Source organism: Cyanistes caeruleus, chromosome 33 (assembly GCF_971803275.1).
Source record: "Cyanistes caeruleus chromosome 33, bCyaCae1.hap1.1, whole genome shotgun sequence".
Taxonomy (NCBI): Eukaryota; Metazoa; Chordata; class Aves; order Passeriformes; family Paridae; genus Cyanistes; species Cyanistes caeruleus.
In genome coordinates this window covers 1,216,454-1,238,739 of record NC_141734.1, presented here as the reverse complement: position 1 = coordinate 1,238,739, position 22,286 = coordinate 1,216,454, and the positions used below count along the sequence as shown (strand labels likewise).

Below are 22,286 nucleotides of genomic sequence, written 5' to 3'. Positions count from 1 at the left end.
GGATGGACTGGGATGGACTGGGACAAACTGGGACAAACTGGGACAAACTGGGCCATCTTTTCCTGGGGAAAACATGGAAAAAAACCCCGTAAAAAACGATAAAAAAAAGGAAAAAATAACCAAAAAAATGGGAAAAAAATCCAGAAAAAATCAGGAAAAAAATCCCCCAAAAAATCAGGAAAATCCCTGGAATTTTTCCCATTTTTTTCTTTCCTTTCCCGTATTTTTCCATGAAAAAAAACCGGGAAAAACCCAAAAAAAGTCGTAAAAAACCCCAAAAAAACAACAAAAAAAACTGGAAAAAACCCCCAAAATCCCCGATTTCCATCCCGTTTTTTTTCCTCTGGAATCCCTGATGTTTTCCCGAGGTTTTTTCCCGATTTTCCCATTTTTTTCCCAATTTTTAGTATCCGTTTGAGTCGCTTTTCCGGAGCCAGCACTACGCCCTGTTGGACACCAGCTGCCGCGAGTTCTCCTTCCTCACCGAGTTCTTCCTCGTGGCCGGAGCGGCCGCCCAGGAATTGTTCAACTCAGTCATGGGAAAAACCCTTGGAATGTTCCAGGTGAATTCCTGGGAATTTGGGGAATTTTGGGGAATTTTTGGGGATTTTTTGGGATTTTTTTTGGATTTTTTTTGGATTTTTTTTTGATTTTTTGGGCATTTTTTAAGATTTTTTTGGGATTTATTTTGTATTTTTACGGGATTTTCTGGGGTTAATTCAGAATTTTAGGAAGATTTTTTGGGAATTTTGGGGGTTGAGATTTTTTAGGAATTTTTGGGAATTTTTGGGAATTTTTTGAGATTTTTTTTCAGGATTTTTAGGGTATTTTTTGGGATATTTTTGGGATTTTTTGGAGCGGCCGCCCAGGAATTGTTCAATTCAGTCATGGGAAAAACCCTTGGAATGTTCCAGGTGAATTCCTGGGAATTTGGGGAATTTTTGGGAATTTTTTGGGATTTTTTGGGATTTTTTTTGGATTTTTTTTGGATTTTTTTTGGAATTTTTTTGGATTTTTTTTAAATTTTTTTCAGATTTTTTTGGCATTTTTTAAGATTTTTTTGGGATTTATTTTGTATTTTTACGTGATTTTTTTGGGTTTTATTTAGAGTTTTGAGAGGATTTTATGGGAATTTTGGGGGCTGGAATTTTTCTGGAATTTTTTTTGAATTTTGGGGATTTTTAGGAATTTTTTTGGCTTTTTGGGGATTTTTTGGGGGATTTTTAAGGCATTTTTTGGGATATTTTTGGGATTTTTTGGAGCGGCCGCCCAGGAATTGTTCAACTCAGTCATGGGAAAAACCCTTGGAATGTTCCAGGTGAATTCCTGGGAATTTGGGGAATTTTGGGGAATTTTTGGGGATTTTTTGGGATTTTTTTTGGATTTTTTTTGGAATTTTTTGGGATTTTTTAATCGATTTTTTTGGTTTTTTTGGGGTTTATTTTGTATTTTTAAGGGATTTTCTGGGGTTAATTCAGAATTTTAGGAAGATTTTTTGGGAATTTTGGGGGTTGGGATTTTTTAGGAATTTTTGGGAATTTTTTGAGATTTTTTTTCAGGATTTTTAGGGTATTTTTTGGGATATTTTTGGGATTTTTTGGAGCGGCCGCCCAGGAATTGTTCAACTCAGTCATGGGAAAAACCCTTGGAATGTTCCAGGTGAATTCCTGGGAATTTGGGGAATTTTGGGAATTTTTTGGGATTTTTGGGGATTTTTTTTTAATTTTTTTCCGATTTTTTGGGCATTTTTTAAGATTTTTTTGGGATTTATTTTGTATTTTTAAGGGATTTTTTGGGGCTTATTTAGAATTTTGAGAGGATTTTTAGGGAATTATGGGGGTTGGAATTTTTAGGATTTTATAGGAATTTTTTGGGAATTTTGGGGATTTTTTTGAATTTTTTTGGGGATTTTTTGGGGATTTTTAAGGCATTTTTTGGGATATTTTTGGGATTTTTTGGAGCGGCCGCCCAGGAATTGTTCAACTCAGTCATGGGAAAAACCCTTGGAATGTTCCAGGTGAATTCCTGGGAATTTGAGGAATTTTGGGGAATTTTTTGGGATTTTTTTGGATTTTTTTTGGGATTTTTTTGGATTTTTTTTCGATTTTTTTCCGATTTTTTGGGCATTTTTTAAGATTTTTTTGGGATTTATTTTGTATTTTTACGTGATTTTTTTGGGTTTTATTTAGAATTTTGAGAGGATTTTTAGGGAATTTTGGGGGTTGGAATTTTTAGGATTTTATAGGAATTTTTTGGGAATTTTGGGGATTTTTTTGAATTTTTTTGGGGATTTTTTGGGGGATTTTTAAGGCATTTTTGGGATATTTTTGGGATTTTTTGGAGCGGCCGCCCAGGAATTGTTCAATTCAGTCATGGGAAAAACGCTTGGAATGTTCCAGGTGAATTCCTGGGAATTTGGGGGATTTTTGGGAATTTTTTTGGAATTTTTGGGATTTTTTTTGGATTTTTTTTGGGTTTTTTTGGGATTTTTTATGGATTTTTTTTGGTTTTTTTGGGATTTATTTTGGATTTTTAAGGGATTTTTTTGGGTTTATTCAGAATTTTGGGAAGATTTTTTGGGGAATTTTGGGGGTTGGAATTTTTTGGGAATTTTTTGGCCTTTTTTGGGAATTTTTGGGGGACTTTTTTGTATTTTTGGGGGGGGATTTGGGTTTCCCCCTGAAATTCCCGATTTTCCCCTAAAATTCCCGATTTTCCTCCCAAAATTCCCATTTTCCCCCCCAAAATTCCCATTTTCCCCCCCAAATCCCAATTTTCCCCCCAAAATTCTCATTTTTCCCCCCAAAATTCCCATTTTTCCCCCCAAAATCCCCAATTTTTTCCCAAAATTCCCAATTTTCCCCCCAAAATCCCCAATTTTCCCCCCAAAATTCCCATTTTTCCCCCCAAAATTCCCATTTTTCCCCCAAAATTCCCATTTTCCCCCCAAAATTCCTGGTTTTCCCCCTAAAATTCCCATTTTTTCCCCTGAAACTCCCAATTTCCCCCCTGAAATTCCCAATTTTCCCCCCTGAAATTCCCAATTTTCCCCCCAAAACTCCCATTTTCCCCCCCAAATCCCCGTTTTCCCCCCCAAAATTCCCGTTTTCCCCCTGAAATTCCCGTTTTTCCCCGCGGAACGTTCCAGAAGCACATGGAGAGCTACGTGTCCGACTGCTACGACGCCATCGCCGTTTTCCTCTGCATCCACCTGGCGCTGAGGTTCCGATCCCTCATGGCCAAGAGGAACGTCCCGGCCGTGGACGGGTGAGAATTCCCGGGAAAAAATAATTCCATGGAATTCCCGGGAAAAAATAATTCTCATGGAATTCCCGGGAAAAAAATATTCCAAGGAATTCCCGGGAAAAAATAATTCTCATGGAATTCCCGGGAAAAAATTATCAGGGAATTCCCGGGAAAAAAAATTCTCAAGGAATTCCTGGGAAAAAAATTCTCAAGGAGTTCCCGGGAAAAAAATTCCCAAGGAATTCCCGGGAAAAAAATACCCAAGGAATTCCCGGGAAAAAATTCTCATGGAATTCCCGGGAAAAAAATTCTCAAGGAATTCCCGGGAAAAAATTCTCAAGGAATTCCTGGGAAAAAAATTCTCAAGGAGTTCCCGGGAAAAAAATTCCCAAGGAATTCCTGGGAAAAAATTCTCAAGGAATTCCTGGGAAAAAATTCTCAAGGAATTGCCGGGAAAAAATTCTCATGGAATTCCCGGGAAAAAATTCTCGAGGAATTCCTGGGAAAAAAATTCTCAAGGAATTCCCGGGAAAAAAAATTCTCGAGGAATTCCCGGGAAAAAAATTCTCAAGGAATTCCCGGGAAAAAAATTCTCAAGGAATTCCCGGGAAAAAATTCTCAAGGAATTCCCGGGAAAAAAATTCCATGGAATTCCCGGGAAAAAATTCTCAAGGAGTTCCCGGGAAAAAAAATTCTCATGGAATTCCCGGGAAAAAATTCCATGGAATTCTCAGGAAAAAATATTCCATGGAATTCCCGGGAAAAATATTCCCAAGGAATTCCCGGGAAAAAATTCTCAAGGAATTCCCGGGAAAAAAATTCCCTAGGAATTCCCGGGAAAAAAATTCTCATGGAATTCCCGGGAAAAATATTCCATGGAATTCTCGGGAAAAAAATTGTCATGGAATTCCCGGGAAAAAAATTCCCAAGGAATTTCTGGGAAAAAAATCCCAAGGAATTCCCGGGAAAAAAATTCTCAAGGAATTCCTGGGAAAAAAATTCTCGAGGAATTCCCGGGAAAAAAATACCCAAGGAATTCCCGGGAAAAAATTCTCGAGGAATTCCTGGGAAAAAAATTCTCAAGGAGTTCCCGGGAAAAAAATTCCCAAGGAATTCCCGGGAAAAAATTCTCAAGGAATTCCCGGGGAAAAAATTCTCAAGGAATTCCCAGGAAAAATATTCCATGGAATTCCCGGGAAAAAAAAATTCCCATGGAATTCCCGGGAAAAAATTCCCAAGGAATTCCTGGGAAAAAATTCTCAAGGAATTCCTGAGAAAAATCCTAAAAAATTCTCAAAAAAATGCCAAAAAAATTCCCCAAAAATCCCCAAAATTCCCCACAAAAATCCTAAAAAATTCTCCAAAAAATCCAAAAAAATCCCAAAAATTCCCCCCAAAAATCCTAAAAGTTTCTCAAAAAAATCCCCCAAAAATTCCCCAAAGAAATCCCAAAAATTCCCCCAAAAATCCTAAAAATTCCCCCAAAAGTCCTAAAAAAAATCCCCTAAAAATACCAAAAAAATCCTAAAAAAATCTAAAAAAAATGCCCCAAAAAATCCAAAAAAAAATCCAAAAAAATTCCCAAGAAATCCCAAAAAATTCCCCAAAAATCCTAAAAAAATCGCCCAAAAATACTGAAAAAATCTTAAAAAAATCCTAAAAAAATCTAAAAAAATCCCAAAAAATCCCCCCAAAAATTCTCAAAAAAATCCCAAAAAATTCCCCCGAAAATCCTAAGAAAACCCCCCAAAAAATCCTAAAAAATCCCCCAAAAAATCCTAAAAAAATCCCCTCAAAATCTAAAAAGAATCCTAAAAAAATATTAAAAAAATCCCAAAAAATACCCCCAAAAATGCTCAAAAAAATGCAAAAAATTCCCCAAAAATCCCAAAAAATTCCACCAAAAATCCTAAGAAAATCCCCAAAAAATCCTAAAAAAATCCCCCAAAAATAGCAAAAAAATGCTAAAAAAATCCTAAAAAAATCCCAAAAAATCCCCCCAAAAAATGCTTAAAAAAATCCAAAAAATTCCCCAAAAATCCCAAAAAATTCCCCCCAAAAATCTTAAAAAAATCCCCCAAAAATACCGGAAAAATCCTAAAAAAATCCTAAAAAAATCTAAAAAAATCTAAAAAAAATCCCAAAAAATCCCCCCAAAAATTCTCAAAAAAATCCCCAAAAAATTCCCAAAAAATCCCCCCAAAATTCCCCCAAAAATCCTAAAAAAATCCCCCAAAAGTCCTAAAAAAAAATCCCCTAAAAATACCAAAAAAATCCTAAAAAAATCTAAAAAAAATGCCCCAAAAAATCCTCAAAAAAATCCAAAAAAATTCCCAGGAAATCCCAAAAAATTCCCCCAAAAATCCTAAAAAACCCCCTAAAAATACCAAAAAAATCCTAAAAAAATTTTTAAAAAATCCCAAAAAATCCCCCCAAAAAATGCTTAAAAAAATCCAAAAAATTCCCCAAAAATCCAAAAAAAATTCCCAAAAATTCCCCAAAAATCCCCCAAAAATCCCCCCAAAATTCCCCAAAAATTCCCAAAAAATCCCCCAAAAATTCCCCCACAAATCCTAAAAAAATCCCCCAAAAAATCCTTAAAAAATCCCCCAAAAAACAGAAAAAATCTTAAAAAAATCCTAAAAAAATCCTGAAAAAATCCAAAAAAATCCCCCCAAAAATCCTCAAAAAAATCCAAAAAAATTCCCAAGAAATCCAAAAAAATTCCCAAGAAATCCCAAAAAATTCCCAAAAAAATCCTAAAAAAATCCCCCAAAAATACCGAAAAAATCTTAAAAAAATCCTAAAAAAATCCTAAAAAAATCTAAAAAAAATCCCCAAAAATCCCCCCAAAAATTCTCCAAAAAATCCCAAAAAATTCCCCCAAAAATCCTAAAAAAATCCCCCAAAAAATCCTAAAAAAATCCCCCCAAAATACCGAAAAAATCTTAAAAAAATCCTAAAAAAATCTAAAAAAATCCTAAAAAAATCCCAAAAAATCCCCCCAAAAATTCTCAAAAAAATCCCAAAAAATTCCCAAAAAATCCCCCAAAAATTCCCACCACATTCCCATGGAAAAAGTTGGGAATTGCCGGGATTTGTGGCGTTCCCAGGTACTGGGGGTGGCTGCTGGAGCTGCTGTGGCCGCGCTTTGAGCTGATCCTGGAGCTTCACATCCAGAGCGTGCAGGGAACCGACCCCCAGCGCCTCGGGGGGCTGGACACGCGCCCGCACTACGTGAGCCCCAAATCCCGGGAATTCCGGGGGAAATCCAGGGAAAAATCCGGGAAAAATCACTGGGAAAATCCTGGGAATATGGGGGGAAAATCCTGGGAATATGGGGGGAAAATCCTGGGAATATGGGGGGAAAATCGTGGGAATATGGGGGGAAAATCCCGGGAAAAATCCGGGAAAAATCACTGGAAAAATCCTGGGAATATGGGGGGAAAATCCTGGGAATATGGGGGGAAAATCCCGGGAAAAATCTGGGAAAAATGCAGGAAAAATCCTGGGAAAAATCTGGGGAAAATTCAGGAAAAATCTGGGGAAAATCCAGGGAATTCTGGGGAAAATCCCAGGAAAAATCTGGGAAAAATTCTGGGAATGTGGGGGGAAAATCCTGGGAATTCTGGGGAAAATCCCAGGAAAAATCTGGGAAAAATTCTGGGAATGTGGGGGGAAAATCCTGGGAATTCTGGGGAAATTCTGGGAAAAATCTGGGAAAAATTCTGGGAATATGGGGGGAAAATCCCGGGAAAAATCTGGGAAAAATCACTGGAAAAATCGTGGGAAAAATCCTGGGAATATGGGGGGAAAATCCTGGGAATATGGGGGGAAAATCCTGGGAAAAATCTGGGAAAAATCACTGGAAAAATCCTGGGAATATGGGGGGAAAATCCTGGGAATATGGGGGGAAAATCCCGGGAAAAATCTGGGAAAAATCCAGGAAAAACCCTGGGAAAATCCAGGAAAAATCCTGGGAAAAATCCTGGGAATTTGGGGGGGAAAATCCCAGGGATTCTGGGGAAAAATCCTGGGAAAAATCCAGGGATTCAGGGGAAAAAATCCCGGGAACAAAAATCCCCAGAAATTCCCAAAATTTCCCATTTTTCCCCAACAATCCCCAGAAATTCCCAAAAATTCCCATTTTTCTCCCAAAAATTCCCATTTTTCCCCAAAATTCCCATTTTTCCCCCAGAAATTCCCATTTTTTCCCCAAAAATCCCCAGAAATTCCCAGAAATTCCCATTTTTCTCCCAGAAATCCCCATTTTTCCCCAGAAATCCCCAGAAATCCCCAAAAATCCACAGAAATTCCCATTTTTTTCCCAAAAATTCCCAGAAATTCCCAAAAATTCCCATTTTTTTCCCAAAAATTCCCATTTTTTCCCCCAAAATCCCCAGAAATTCCCAAAAATTCCCATTTTTTTCCCCAAAAATCCCCATTTTCCCAAAAAAATTCCCATTTTTCCCCCAAAAATCCCCAGAAATTCCCAAAAATTCCCATTTTTCCCCCAAAATTCCCATTTTTTTCCCCAAAATCCCCCCGAAATTTCCATTTTTCCCCCAAAATTCCCATTTTATTCCCTGAAATTCCCATTTTTCCCCCAGAAATCCCCATTTTCCCCCAAAAATCCCCATTTTTCCCCCAAAAATTCCCATTTTCCCCCCCAAAATCCCCATTTTCCCCAAAAATCCCCATTTTTCCCCCCAAAATCCCCATTTTCCCACCAAATTCCCATTTTCCCCCCAAAATCCCCATTTTTCCCCCCAAAATCCCCAGAAATTCCCAGAAATTCCCATTTTTCCCCAGAAATCCCCATTTTTTTCCCATTTTTTTCCCATTTTCCCCCCAAAAATCCCCATTTTCCCCCCAAATTTCCCATTTCTCCCCCCAAATCCCCATTTTCCCCCAAAATCCCCATTTTCCCCCAAAAAATTCCCATTTTCCCCCAAAAATCCCCATTTTCCCCCCAAAATTCACATTTTCCCCCCAAAAATCCCCATTTTTTCCCCAAAAATCCCCAGAAATTCCCAGAAATTCCCATTTTTCCCCAGAAATTCCCATTTTTTTCCCATTTTTTTCCCATTTTCCCCCCAAAAATCCCCATTTTCCCCCCAAATTTCCCATTTCTCCCCCAAAACTCCCAATTTTCCCCCAAAAATCCCCATTTTTTCCCCAAAAATCCCCAGAAATTCCCCAAAATTCCCATTTTTCCCCCTAAATCCCATTTTTTCCCCAGAAATTCCCATTTTCCCCAAAAAATCCCCATTTTCCCCCCAAAAATCCCCTTTTTCCCCCCAAAATCCCCATTTTCCCCCAAAAATCCCCATTTTTCCCCCAGAAATTCCCATTTTCCCCCCCAAAATTCACATTTTCCCCCCAAAAATCCCCATTTTTTCCCCAAAAATCCCCAGAAATTCCCAGAAATTCCCATTTTTCCCCAGAAATTCCCATTTTTTTCCCATTTTTTTCCCATTTTTCCCCCCAAAATCCCCATTTTTCCCCCAAAATCCCCATTTTTCCCCAGAAATTCCCATTTTTTTTCCTATTTTTTTCCCATTTTCCCCCAAAAATCCCCATTTTCCCCCCAAATTCCCATTTTTCTCCCAAAAATCCCCATTTTTCCCCAAAAATCCCCAGAAATTCCCAGAAATTCCCATTTTTCCCCAGAAATTCCCATTTTTTTCCCATTTTTTTCCCATTTTCCCCCCAAAAATCCCCATTTTCCCCCCAAATTTCCCATTTCTCCCCCAAATCCCCATTTTCCCCCAAAATCCCCATTTTCCCCCAAAATCCCCATTCTTCCCCCAAAATTCCCATTTTCCCCCCAAAATTCCCATTTTCCCCCCAAAAATCCCCATTTTTCCCCCAAAAATCCCCAGAAATTCCCCAAAATTCCCATTTTTCCCCAAAATTCCCATTTTTCCCCCTAAATCCCCATTTTTTCCCCAGAAATTCCCATTTTACTCCCAAAAATCCTCAGAAATTCCCATTTTTTCCCAAAAATTCCCAGAAATTCCCATTTTTCCCTCGAAATCCCCATTTTTTTCCTATTTTTTTCCCATTTTCCCCCCAAAATCCCCATTTTCCCCAAAAATCCCCAGAAATTCTCAGAAATTCTCATTTTTCCCCAGAAATTCCCATTTTTTACCTATTTTTTTTCCCATTTTCCCCCCAAAAATCCCCATTTTCCCCCAAAAATCCCCATTTTCCCCCCAAAAATCCCCATTTTCCCCCCAAAAATCCCCATTTCCCCCCAATTCCCCTCCCCTCTGCCCCCACAGAGCGCGGGAACGCCCCCAGAATTCCCGGGAATTCCCGGAATTCCGGGATTTTGCCGTTTTCCCGCAGATCACGCGGCGTTACGCCGAGTTCTCCTCGGCCATCGTCAGCATCAACCAAACCCTGCCCAGCGAGAGGAGCGACGCCCTCCTGGCACGGCTGCAGGTCTGGGACGGACTGGGATGGACTGGGATGGACTGGGATGGACTGGGAGCAAAAAACCGGGAGAAAATCGGGAAAAAAATGGAGAAAATATGAAAAAAAAAGGGAAAAATTGGGATTTTTGAGGTGGAATTGGTTGGGAAATGGGGAACTGGGAATACTGGGATGGACTGGGATGGACTGGGATGGACTGGGATGAACTGGGATGGACTGGGAGCAAAAAACCGGGAGAAAATCCATGGAAAAATGGGGAAAATATGAGAAAAAATGGGAAAAAATCTGAATTTTGGGGCAAAAATGATAGGGAAATGGGGATTTGGGGATACTGGGATGGACTGGGATGGACTGGGAGGGACTGGGAGGGACTGGGATGGACTGGGAGCAAAAAACCGGGAGAAAATCCATGGAAAAATGGGGAAAATATGAAAAGAAATGGGGAAAAATCTGAATTTTGGGGCAGAAATGGTGGGGAAATGGGGATTTGGGGATACTGGGATGGACTGGGATGGACTGGGAGGGGACTGGGATGGACTGGGATGGACTGGGATGAACTGGGATGGACTGGGATGGACTGGGATGGACTGGGATGGACTGGAAGGGACTGGGAGCAAAAAACCGGGAGAAAATCGGGAAAAAATGGAGAAAATATGAAAAAAAAAGGGAAAAATTGGGATTTTTGAGGTGGAATTGGTTGGGAAATGGGGAACTGGGAATACTGGGATGGACTGGGATGGACTGGGATGGACTGGGATGAACTGGGATGGACTGGGAGCAAAAAACCGGGAGGAAATCCATGGAAAAATGGGGAAATTATGAGAAAAAATGGGGAAAAATCTGAATTTTGGGGCAAAAATGATAGGGAAATGGGGATTTGGGGATACTGGGATGGACTGGGATGGACTGGGATAAACTGGGATGGACTGGGATAAACTGGGAGCAAAAAACCGGGAGAAAATCCGTGGAAAAATGGGGAAAATATGAAAAAAAAATGGGAAAAAGTCTGAATTTTGGGGCAAAATTGATGGGGAAATGGGGATTTGGGGATACTGGGATGGACTGGGATGGACTGGGAGGGACTGGGATGGACTGGGATGGACTGGGATGGACTGGGAGGGACTGGGATGGACTGGGAGGGACTGGGAGCAAAAAACCGGGAGAAAAACGGGAAAAAAATGGGGAAAATATGAAAAAAAATGTGGATTTTGGAGGTGGAATTGGTGGGAAATGGGGAACTGGGAATATTGGGATGAACTGGGATGAACTGGGATGGACTGGGATGGACTGGGATGGACTGGGAGCAAAAAACCAGGAGAAAAACGGAGAAAAAATGGGGAAAATAGGAAAAGAAATGGGGAAAATATGGAAAAAAATGGGGGAAAATCTGAATTTTGGGGCAAAAATGATGGGGAAATGGGGATTTGGGGATACTGGGATGGACTGGGATGGACTGGGATGGACTGGGATGGACTGGGATAAACTGGGATGGACTGGGAGGGAACTCGGAGCAAAAAACCGGGAGAAAATCGGGAAAAAAATGGGGAAAATATGAAAAGAAATGGGGAAAATATGAGAAAAAATGGGGAAAAATCTGAATTTTGGGGCAAAATTGATGGGAAAATGGGGATTTGGGGATACTGGGATGGACTGGGATGGACTGGGATGAACTGGGAGCAAAAAACCAGGTGAAAATCCATGGAAAAATTTTCATTTTTTCCGTCTTTTTTTCCCATTTTCCCCCATTTTTCCCCCTTTTGTTTCATTTTTTCCCCCCTTTTTTCATTTTTCCCCCATTTTTCCCCATTTTTTCCCCATTTCCCCCCATTTTCCCAAATTCCCGGTTTTTTGCCCCATTTTTCCCATTTTTTCCCCCCTTTTTTTTCGTTTTTCCCCCTTTTTTTCCCATTTTCCCCCCATTTTTCCCAAATTCCCCGTTTTTTGCCCCATTTTTCCCCCATTTTTCCCCATTTTCCCCCCCATTTTTCCCAAATTCCCCGGTTTTTTCCCCTTTTCCCCCCCATTTTTCCCAAATTCCCCATTTTTTCCCCCATTTTTCCCCATTTTTGCCCCCTTTTTTTCCCATTTTCCCCCCATTTTTCCCAAATTCCCCGTTTTTTGCCCCATTTTTCCCCCATTTTTTCCCCATTTTCCCCCCCATTTTTCCCAAATTCCCCGGTTTTTTCCCCTTTTCCCCCCCATTTTTCCCAAATTCCCCATTTTTTCCCCCATTTTTCCCCATTTTTGCCCCCTTTTTTTCCCATTTTCCCCCATTTTTGCCCCTTATTTTTCATTTTTTCCCCCTTTTTTTTTCATTTTTCCCCATTTTTCCCCATTTTCCCCCCATTTTTCCCAAATTCCCCATTTTTTCCCCATTTCTCCCCCTTTTTTTTCATTTTTCCCCCATTTTTTCCCATTTTTCCCCATTTTTCCCTCTTTTTTTTTCATTTTTCCCCCCATTTTTTTCTGTTTTCCCCCCATTTTTTCCCATTTTTCCCCATTTTCCCCCATTTTTCCCCATTTTTCCCCATTTTTCCCCCATTTTTCCCCGTTTTTCCCCCCTTTTCCCCCCATTTTTCCCAAATTCCCCCATTTCCCCCCCATTTTCCCCCCCATTTTTCCCAAATTCCCCGTTTTTTCCCCATTTTTCCCCCCATTTTTCCCAAATTCCCCGTTTTTTCCCCCATTTCCCCCCATTTTTCCCAAATTCCCCCTTCTTTGCCCCATTTTTTCCCCATTTTTCCCCCCTTTTTCCCCATTTTCCCCCCATTTTTCCCATTTTCCCCCCTTTTCCCCCATTTCCTCCCCATTTTTCCCAAATTCCCTGTTTTTTGCCCCATTTTTCCCCATTTTCCCCCCTTTTTTTCATTTTTTCCCCCTTTTTTTCCCATTTTCCCCCCAATTTTCCCCCTTTTTCCCCCATTTTTCTCCCATTTTTCCCCCATTTCCCCCCATTTTTCCCAAATTCCCCGGTTTTTTCCCCCATTTTTCCCCATTTTTCCCCAATTCCCCATTTTGCCCCATTTCCCCCCCATTTTTCCCAAATTCCCCGTTTTTTACCCCATTTCCCCCCTTTTTCCCCATTTCCCCCCCATTTTTCCCCGTTTTCCCCCATTTCCCCCCATTTTTCCCAAATTCCCCGTTTTTTCCCCCATTTCCCCCCCATTTTTCCCAAATTCCCCATTTTTCCCCATTTTTTCCCCCATTTTTCCCCATTTTTCCCCGTTTTTTCCCCCATTCCCCCCCATTTTTCCCAAATTCCCCGTTTTTTGCCCCATTTCCCAGCTGGAGGTTGAGAACCTGGTCCTGCGAGCGGCCGCCGAGTTCCCCTCGCGCCGGGAGCAGCTCGTCTTCCTCATCAACAACTACGACATGATGCTGGCCGTGCTCATGGTACCCAAAATCCCCCAAATTAACCCCAAAATCCACCCCAAAACCCAAAATTTCGACTTTTCCAAAAAAACCCAAATTTTTTGGACAAAATTAGACCAAAAAATCCGATTTTTCTGCCCTAAATTTCCCCCCAAATTCCCATTTTCCCCCCCTAAAATCCCAAAAAATTCACATTTTCCCCCCATTTTTCCCCATTTTTCCCCATTTTTTCCCAGATTTTCCCAATTTTTCCCATTTTTCCCCATTTTCCCCCATTTTTTTCCCAATTTCCCCCCAAAATTCCCAATTTTTCCCCCAAAAATTCACATTTTTTCCCCAATTTTTCCCAATTTCCCCCATTTTTCCCCATTTTCCTCCCATTTTCCCCCAAATTTTCCCCCATTTTCCCCATTTTTCCCCAATTTTTCCCATTTTTTCCCAATTTCCCCCATTTTTTCCCCATTTTCCCCCCTAAAATCCCCCAAAAATTCCCATTTTTCCTCCCCAAAATTCACTTTTTTTCCCCATTTTTCCCCATTTTTTCCCAATTTTCCCAATTTTCCCCCCATTTTCCCCCCCTAAAATCCAAAAAATTCACATTTTTCCACATTTTTTTTCCATTTTTCCCCATTTTTTCCCATTTTTCCCCATTTTTTCCCATTTTTCCCCAATTTTCCCCAATTTTTCCCCAAATTTTCCCATTTTTCCCCATATTTTTTCCATTTTCCCCATTTTTCCCCATTTTTTCCCAATTTCCCCCATTTTTTCCCCATTTTCCCCCCTAAAATCCCCCCAAAATTCCCATTTTTCCTCCCCAAAATTCACTTTTTTTCCCCCATTTTTCCCCATTTTTCCCCATTTTTTCCCCATTTTCCCCATTTTTTCCCCAAAATTCCCAATTTTCCCTCTAAAATCCCCCCTAAAATCCCCCAAAAATTCACATTTTTTCCCCAATTTTTCCCCATTTTTCCCCCATTTTTCCCCATTTTCCCCCATTTTTTCCCCATTTTTTCCCATTTTCCCCATTTTTTTCCCCATTTTTCCCCATTTTCTCCCATTTTTTCCCAATTTGCCCCATTTTCCCCATTTTTCCCCCCATTTTTTCCCCATTTTTTCCCATTTTCCCCATTTTTCCCCCAAAATTCCCATTTCCCCCCTAAAATCCCCCAAAAATTCCCATTTTTCCCCCCCAAAATTCACATTTTTCCCCATTTTTTCCCCATTTCCCCCCATTTTCCCCCCATTTTTCCCCCATTTTTCCCCATTTTTTCCCATTTTTCCCCATTTTTCCCCGTTTTTTCCCATTTTTCCCCATTTTTCCCCATTTTTCCCCATTTTTTCCCCATTTTTTCCCATTTTTCCCCATTTTTTTCCCCATTTTTCCCCGTTTTTCCCCATTTTTCCCCGTTTTTTCCCAATTTCCCCCATTTTTCCCCCGTTTTCCCCCCGGGAATTCCGGGAATTCTGGGAATTCCGGGCAGGAGCGGGCGGTGGAGGAGAGCAAAGAGGCCGAGGGGTTCCAGCAGCTGCTCTCGGCACGGACCCAGGTGAGCCAAAAACGCCGGAATTCGCCCCAAAATCCGGCCGGGAAAAATGGGGAAAAATGGGGAATTTTGGGGGAAAATTGGGGAAAATTGGGGAAAAATGGGGGAAAATGGGGAAAAATGGAAAAAAATGGGGAAAAATGGGGAAAAGTGGGAATTTTGGGGGAAAAATGGGGAAAATTGGGGGAAAATGGGGAAAAATTGGGGGAAATGGGGAAAAATGGGGGAAAAGTGGGAATTTTGGGGGAAAATGGGGAAAAATGGGGAAAAATGGGGAAAATTGGGAAAAATTGGGGGAAAATTGGGGGAAAATGGGGAAAAATTGGGAAAAATTGGGGGAAAATTGGGAAAAATTGGAGGAAAATGGGGAAAAATGGGAATTTTGGGGGAAAAATTTGGGATAAAAGGGGAAAAATGGGGAAAAATTGGGGGAAAATGGGGAAAATTGGGGAAAATTTGGGAATTTTGGGGGAAAACTTGGGAATTTTGTAGGAAAAATTGGGAATAAAAGGGGAAAAATTGGGAAGAATGGGGAGAAATTGGGAAAAATTGGGGGAAAATGGGGAATTTTGGGGAAAAATGGGGAAAAAATTGGGAAAATTTGGGAATTTGGGTGGAAAAAATTGGAATAAAAGGGGAAAAATGGGGAATAATGGGGGGAAAATGGGGAATTTTAGGGAAAATTGGGGAAAATTGGGGGAAAATGGGGAAAAATTGGGAAAAAATGGGGAAAATTGGGGGGAAAATGGGGAATTTTGGGGAAAATTTGGGAATTTTGGGGGAAAAAATTGGAATAAAAGGGGAAAAATGGGGAAAAATTGGGGGAAAATGGGGAATTTTGGGGAAAATTGGGAATTTTGGGAAAAAATGGGGGAAATTTGGGGAAATTTGGGGAAATTGTGGATGTTGGATTTTTCCTGGATTTTTCCTGGATTTTTCCTGGATTTTTCCCGGATTTTGGGGCGTCAGGAGTTCGTGGAGGAGCTGCTGGCGCCGCCCTTCGGGGGAAAAATGGGGAAAATGGGGGAAATGGGGGAAAAGTGGGAAAAATGGGGAAAAATTGGGAAATTCTGGGAAAAATGGGAAGGAAATCAGGGAAAATGGGAAAAATGGGGGGAAAATTGGGAAAAAATGGGAAAAAATGGGGAAAAAATGGGGAAAAAATGGAAAAAAAAGCGGAAAAATGGGGGAAAAATGGGGAAAAATGGGGGAAATTTGGGAAAATTTGGGAAAAAAGGAAGGAAATCAGGGAAAATGGGAAAAATGGGGGAAAAAAATGGGAAAAATTGGGAAAAAATGGGAAAAATTGGGAAAAAAATTGAAAAAAATGGAAAAAAAGCAGAAAAATGGGGGAAAAAAAGGGAAAAAATGGGGAAAAATGGGGGAAATTTGGGAAAAAATGGGGAAAAAATGGGAAAATTTGGGAAAAAGGGAAGGAAATCAGGGAAAATGGGAAAATCCTGGGAAAAATGGGGGGAAAATGGGAAAAAAATGGGAAAAATTGGGAAAAAAATGGGAAAAAAAGCAGAAAAACGGGGGAAAATTGGCAAAAAATGGGGGAAATTTGGGAAAAAATGGGGGAAATCTGGGAAAATTTGGGGAAAAAGGGAAGGAAATCAGGGAAAATGGGAAAATCTGGGAAAAAATGGGGGGAAAATGGGAAAAAATGGGGAAAAAATGGGAAAAAAATGGAAAAAAAGGAGGAAAAATTGGGGAAAAAATGGAAAAAAAAGCAGAAAAATGGGGGAAATTTTGGGAAGTTTGGGATGTGGGATTTTTCCTGGATTTTTCCTGGATTTTTCCTGGATTTTGGGGCGTCAGGAGTTCGTGGAGGAGCTGCTGGCGCCGCCCTTCGGGGGAAAATTGGGGAAAATGGGGAAAAATGGGGGAAAAATGGGGAAAAATTGGGGAAAATGGGAAAATTTGGGAAAAAGGGAAGGAAATCAGGGAAAATGGGAAAAATGGGGGGAAAATTGGGAAAAAATGGGGAAAAAATGGGGAAAAAATGGAAAAAAAAGCAGAAAAATGGGGGAAAAAGGGGGAAATATGGGGAAAAATGGGAAAAATGGGGGAAAAATGGGGAAATCTGGGAAAATTTGGGAAAAATGGGAAGGAAATCAAGGAAAATGGGAAAATCCTGAGAAAAAAATGGATAAAATTGGGAAAAAATGGGAAAAATTGGGAAAAAAATGGGAAAAAAAGCAGAAAAATGGGGGAAAAATGGGAAAAAATGGGGGAAATTTGGGGAAATTGTGGATGTGGGATTTTTCCTGGATTTTTCCTGGGTTTTTCCTGGATTTTTCCCGGTTTTTGGGGCGTCAGGAGTTCGTGGAGGAGCTGCTGGCGCCGCCCTTCGGGGGAAAAATGGGAAAAATGGGGGAAAAGGGGGGAAAAATGGGAAAAATCGGGAAAAGTGGGGGAAAAGTGGGAAAATCTGGGTAAAAATGGGAAGGAAATCAGGGAAAATGGGAAAATCCTGGAATAAAATGGGAAAAACTGGGAAAAAATGGGAGAAAATGGGAAAAAAATGGGAAAAATTGGGAAAAAAATGGGAAAAATTGGGAAAAAAATAAAAAAAAAAGCAGAAAAATGGGGGAAATTTGGGAAAAAATGGGGGAAATTTTGGGAAGTTTGGGATGTGGGATTTTTCCTGGGTTTTTCCTGGATTTTTCCCGGATTTTGGGGCGTCAGGAGTTCGTGGAGGAGCTGCTGGCGCTGCCCTTTGGGGGAAAAACAGGGAAAATGGGGGAAAAGTGGGAAAAATGGGAAAATTTGGGGAAAAATGGGAAGGAAATCAGGGAAAAAGGGAAAAATCCTGGGAAAACTGGGAAAAATTGGGAAAGAATGGGAAAAATTGGGAAAAAAATGGGAAAAATTGGGAAAAAAATGGGAAAAAAAGCAGAAAAACGGGGGAAAAAAAGGGAAAATTTGGGGAAAAATGGGGGAAATTTGGGGGAAAATTTGGGAAATTTGGGGAAATTGTGGATGTGGGATTTTTCCTGGATTTTTCCTGGATTTTTCCTGGATTTTTCCCGGTTTTTGGGGCGTCAGGAGTTCGTGGAGGAGCTGCTGGCGCCGCCCTTCGGGGGAAAATTGGGGAAAATTGGGAAAAATGGGGGAAAAATGGGAAAATTTGGGGAAAAATGGGAAGGAAATCAGGGAAAAAGGGAAAAATCCTGGGAAAACTGGGAAAAATTGGGAAAAAATGGAAAAAATTGGGAAAAAAATGGAAAAAAAGGAGGAAAAATTGGGGAAAAAATGGAAAAAAACGCAGAAAAATGGGGGAAAAAAAGGGAAAAAATGGGAAAAAATGGGGGAAATTTGGGGAAGTTTGGGGAAATTGTGGATGTTGGATTTTTCCTGGATTTTTCCTGGATTTTTCCTGGATTTTTCCCGGTTTTTGGGGCGTCAGGAGTTCGTGGAGGAGCTGCTGGCGCCGCCCTTCGGGGGAAAAATGGGAAAAATGGGGGAAAATTGGGAAAAATGGGGAAAAATTGGGAAAAATGGGGGAAAAGTGGGAAAACCAGGGGAAAAAGAAAAGGAAATCCAGGAAAATGGGAAAATCCTGGGAAAAAAATGGATAAAATTGGGAAAAAATGGGAAAAAACTGGGAAAAATTGGGAAAAAATGGGGAAAAAATGGGGAAAAATGGGGAAAAAAGCAGAAAAATGGGGGGAAATTGGCGAAAAATGGGGGAAATTTGGGAAAAAATAGGGGAAATCTGGGAAAATTTGGGGAAAAAGGGAAGGAAATCAGGGAAAATGGGAAAATCCTGGAAAAAATGGGAAAAATAGGGAAAAAAATGGGAAAAAATGGAAAAAAAAGCAGAAAAATGGGGGAAAATTGGTGAAAAACGGGGGAAATTTGGGAAAAAATGGGGAAAAAATGGGAAAATTTGGGAAAAAGGGAAGGAAATCAGGGAAAATGGGAAAATCCTGGGAAAAATGGGGGGAAAATGGGAAAAAATGGGGAAAAAATGGGAAAAAAATGGAAAAAAAGGAGGAAAAAATGGGAAAAAATGGAAAAAAAACGCAGAAAAATGGGGGAAAAAAAGGGAAAAAATGGGAAAAAATGGGGGAAATTTGGGGAAATTTGGGGAAATTATGGATGTGGGATTTTTCCTGGATTTTTCCTGGATTTTTCCCGATGATTCCCGGATTTTGGGGCGTCAGGAGTTCGTGGAGGAGCTGCTGGCGCCGCCCTTCGGGGGCCTGGTGGGGTTCGTGCGCGAGGCCGAGGCGCTGCTGGAGCGAGGAGAGGGAGAGAAACTGAGAGGGCACGAGGGTGAGGAAAAACGGGAAAAATGGGGAAAAAGTGGGAAAAAATGGGGGAAAAAATGGGGAAAAAATCTGGGGGAAAATGGGGAAAAATGGGGGGAAAATGGGGGGAAAATGGGGGGAAAATGGGGAAAAATGGAGGGGAAAATGGGGGAAATGGGGGGAAAATGGGGGGAAAATGGGGGGAAAATTGGGAAAAAAAATGGGGAAAAAATTTGGGAAAAATGGGGAAAAATGGGGAAAAAATGGGGGAAAATGGGGAAAAATGGAGGGGAAAATGGGGGAAAAATGGGGAAAAATGGGAAAAATAGGGGAAAATGGGGGGGAAAATGCGGGAAAAATGGGGAAAAAAATGGGGAAAAAAATGGGAAAAAATGGGGGGAAAATGGGGAAAAATTGGGGAAAAATGGGGAAAAAAAATGGGGAAAAATGGGGAAAAATGGGGAAAATTGGGGGGAAAATTTGGGGAAAAATGGGGAAAAATTTGGGAAAAATGGGGGAAAATTGGGAAAAATAGGGGAAAAATGGGGGGAAAATGGGGAAAAAAATGGGGGAAAATGGGGGGGAAAATGGGGAAAAAATTTGGGAAAAATGGGGAAAAAATGGGGGAAAATGGGAAAAAAATTGGGGAAAAAAGGGGGGAAAATGAGGGAAAAATTGGGGGAAAAGGGTGGGAAAAATTGGGAAAAATGGGGGAAAAATGGGGAAAAAATTGGGGAAAATAAGGGGGAAAAATAGGAAAAAAATGGGAAAAAAATGGGAAAAAGTGGGAAAAAATTGGGGAAAAATTGGGGAAAAATTGGAAAAAATTGGGAAAAAATGGAAAAAAATGGGAGAAAAATAGGAAAAAAATGGGAAAAAAGGGGGAAAATTGGGAGAAAAAGAGGAAAAAATGGGAAAAAATGGGAAAAAATTGGGAAAAAATGGAAAAAAATGGGAGAAAAATGGGAAAAAAATGGGAAAAAATGGGAAAAAAATGGGAAAAAAATGGGAGAAAAATGGGAAAAAATGTAAAAAATGGGAGAAAAATGGGAAAAAATGGGAAAAATGGGAGAAAAATGGGAAAAAATGGGAAAAAATTGGGAAAAAAGGGAGAAAATGGGGGAAAAATGGGAAAAAATGGGGAAAAAAATGGGAAAAAAATGAGAAAAATGGGAAAAAATGGGAGAAAAATGCGGGAAAAATGGGAGAAAAATAGGAAAAAATGGGAAAAAAGGGGGAAAAATGGGAAAAAAATGGGAAAAAATGGGAAAAATGGGAGAAAAATAGGAAAAAATGGGAAAAAAGGGGGAAAAATGGGAGAAAAATAGGAAAAAAATGGGAAAAAAGGGGAGAAAAAGAGGAAAAAATGGGAGAAAAATGGGGGAAAAATGGGAAAAAATTGGAAAAAATTGGGAAAAAAGGGGGAAAAATGGGAAAAAAATGGGAGAAAAATGGGAAAAAATTGGAATAAATTGGGAAAAAATGGAAAAAAATGGAAAAAAATGGGAAAAAATTGGAAAAAAATGGAAAAAAATGGGAAAAAAATTGGAAAAAAATGGAAAAAAATGGGAAAAAAATTGGAAAAAATTGGGAAAAAATGGGGAAAAATGGGAAAAAAGGGGGAAAAATGGGAAAAAAATGGGAGAAAAATGGGGGAAAAATGGGAAAAAATTGGAAAAAATTGGGAAAAAATGTGAAAAAATGGGAGAAAAATAGGAAAAAAATGGGAAAAAAATGGGAGAAAAATGGGGAAAAAATGGGAAAATGTTGGAAAAGGTGGCAAAGGTGGAATTTTTTTGGGAATTGCAGCCAGGGTGACGCAGCTGATCCGGGGATTCTCCGGGAGCTGGAAAAGCGCGGTGGAGACGCTGAGCCAGGACGTGATGAGATCCTTCAGCAACTTCCGAATCGGCACCGGAATCATCCAGGTGGGAAATCCCGGAATTCCCGGAAAATGGGAGAAAAGGGGAAAAAATGGGGGAAAAATGGGGAAAAATGGGGAAAAAATGGGGAAAAAATGGGATAAAAATGGGGGAAAATGGGGAAAAAATGGGATAAAAATGGGAAAAAATGGGGAAAAAAAGGGAAAAATTGGGGAAAAAATTGGGGAAAAAATTGGGAAAAAAAGGGGGAAAATGGGAAAAAAGGGGAAAATATGGGACAAAAATGGGGCAAAAATGGGACAAAAATAGGAAAAAAATGGGGAAAAAATGGGAAAAAATAGGAAAAAAATGGGAAAAAATGTGAAAAAAATAGGAAAAAAATGGGAAAAAATGGGAATAAAAATAGGAAAAAATAGGAAAAAAATGGGAAAAAACGGGAAAAAAATGGGGAAAAATGGGGAAAAAATGGGAAAAAATATTGGGAAAAAAGGGGAAAAATGGGAAAAAAGGGGAAAAACGTGGAAAAATGGGGAAAAATGGGAAAAAAATGGGGAAAAACGTGAAAAAAAATAGGAAAAAATAGGAAAAAAATGGGGGAAAAACGGGGAAAAATGGGAAAAAATGGGAAAAATGGGAAAAAATGGGGAAAAAATGGGAAAAAAATGGGAAAAAATGGGAAAAAGAGGAAAAAACAGGAAAAAAGGGGGGCAAATTGGGGAAAAAATGGGATAAAGATAGGAAAAAATGTGGAAAAAATGGGGGAAAAATGGGGGAAAAATTGGGGAAAAAAATTGGGGCATAAAGGGGAAAAATGGGAAAAAATGGGAAAAATGTGGAAAAAATGGGGAAAAATGGGAAAAATGGGAGAAAAATGGGAAAAAACGGGAAAAAAATGGGGGAAAAATGGGGGAAAAAATGGGGAAAAATTTGGGATAAAAATGGGAAAAAAATAGGAAAAAAATGGGAAAAAAACAGGAAAAAAAGTGGAAAAAAAATAGGAAAAAAATGGGGAAAAAATGGGAAAAAATGTGAAAAAAAATAGGAAAAAATAGGAAAAAAATAGGAAAAAAATGGGAAAAATTGGGAAAATTTGGGAAAGTTGGGAATTCTCTTTCCCGCGTTTCCAGGCGGCGCTGACGCGGCTGATCCAGGGGGAAACGGGGAAAAATGGGAAAAAATGGGGAAAAAATGGGGAAAAATTTGGGATAAAAATGGGAAAAAAATGTGAAAAAATAGGAAAAAATTGGAAAAGGGAAAAAATGGGAAAAAACTGGGAAAAAATTGGGAAAAAAATGGGACAAAAATGGGGCAAAAATGGGACAAAAATAGGAAAAAAATGGGAAAAAAATGGGAAAAAAATGGGAAAAAATGTGAAAAAAAATAGGAAAAAAATGGGAAAAAATGGGAAAAGTTGGGAAAAGTTGGGAATTCTCTTTGGCGCGTTTCCAGGCGGCGCTGACGCAGCTGATCCAGGGGGAAACGGGGAAAAATGGGAAAAATCGGGAAAAAAATGGGAAAAAATGGGGAAAAAATTGGGGGAA

General features: G+C 39.9%; 1 protein-coding gene across 1 annotated transcript in view; it reads left to right on the top strand.

The window, feature by feature from the left end:
* VPS52 (VPS52 subunit of GARP complex) overlaps window positions 1-22,286 on the top strand; it is a 55,022-nt gene that overhangs the window by 29,514 nt on the left and 3,222 nt on the right. The window contains exons 12-19 of the mRNA XM_086870864.1: window positions 408-563; window positions 3,149-3,267; window positions 6,360-6,483; window positions 9,601-9,696; window positions 12,973-13,080; window positions 14,541-14,606; window positions 18,776-18,887; window positions 20,672-20,790. Coding sequence (XP_086726990.1) covers window positions 408-563; window positions 3,149-3,267; window positions 6,360-6,483; window positions 9,601-9,696; window positions 12,973-13,080; window positions 14,541-14,606; window positions 18,776-18,887; window positions 20,672-20,790 — 900 coding nt within the window. The remainder of the gene's footprint in view (window positions 1-407; window positions 564-3,148; window positions 3,268-6,359; window positions 6,484-9,600; window positions 9,697-12,972; window positions 13,081-14,540; window positions 14,607-18,775; window positions 18,888-20,671; window positions 20,791-22,286) is intronic.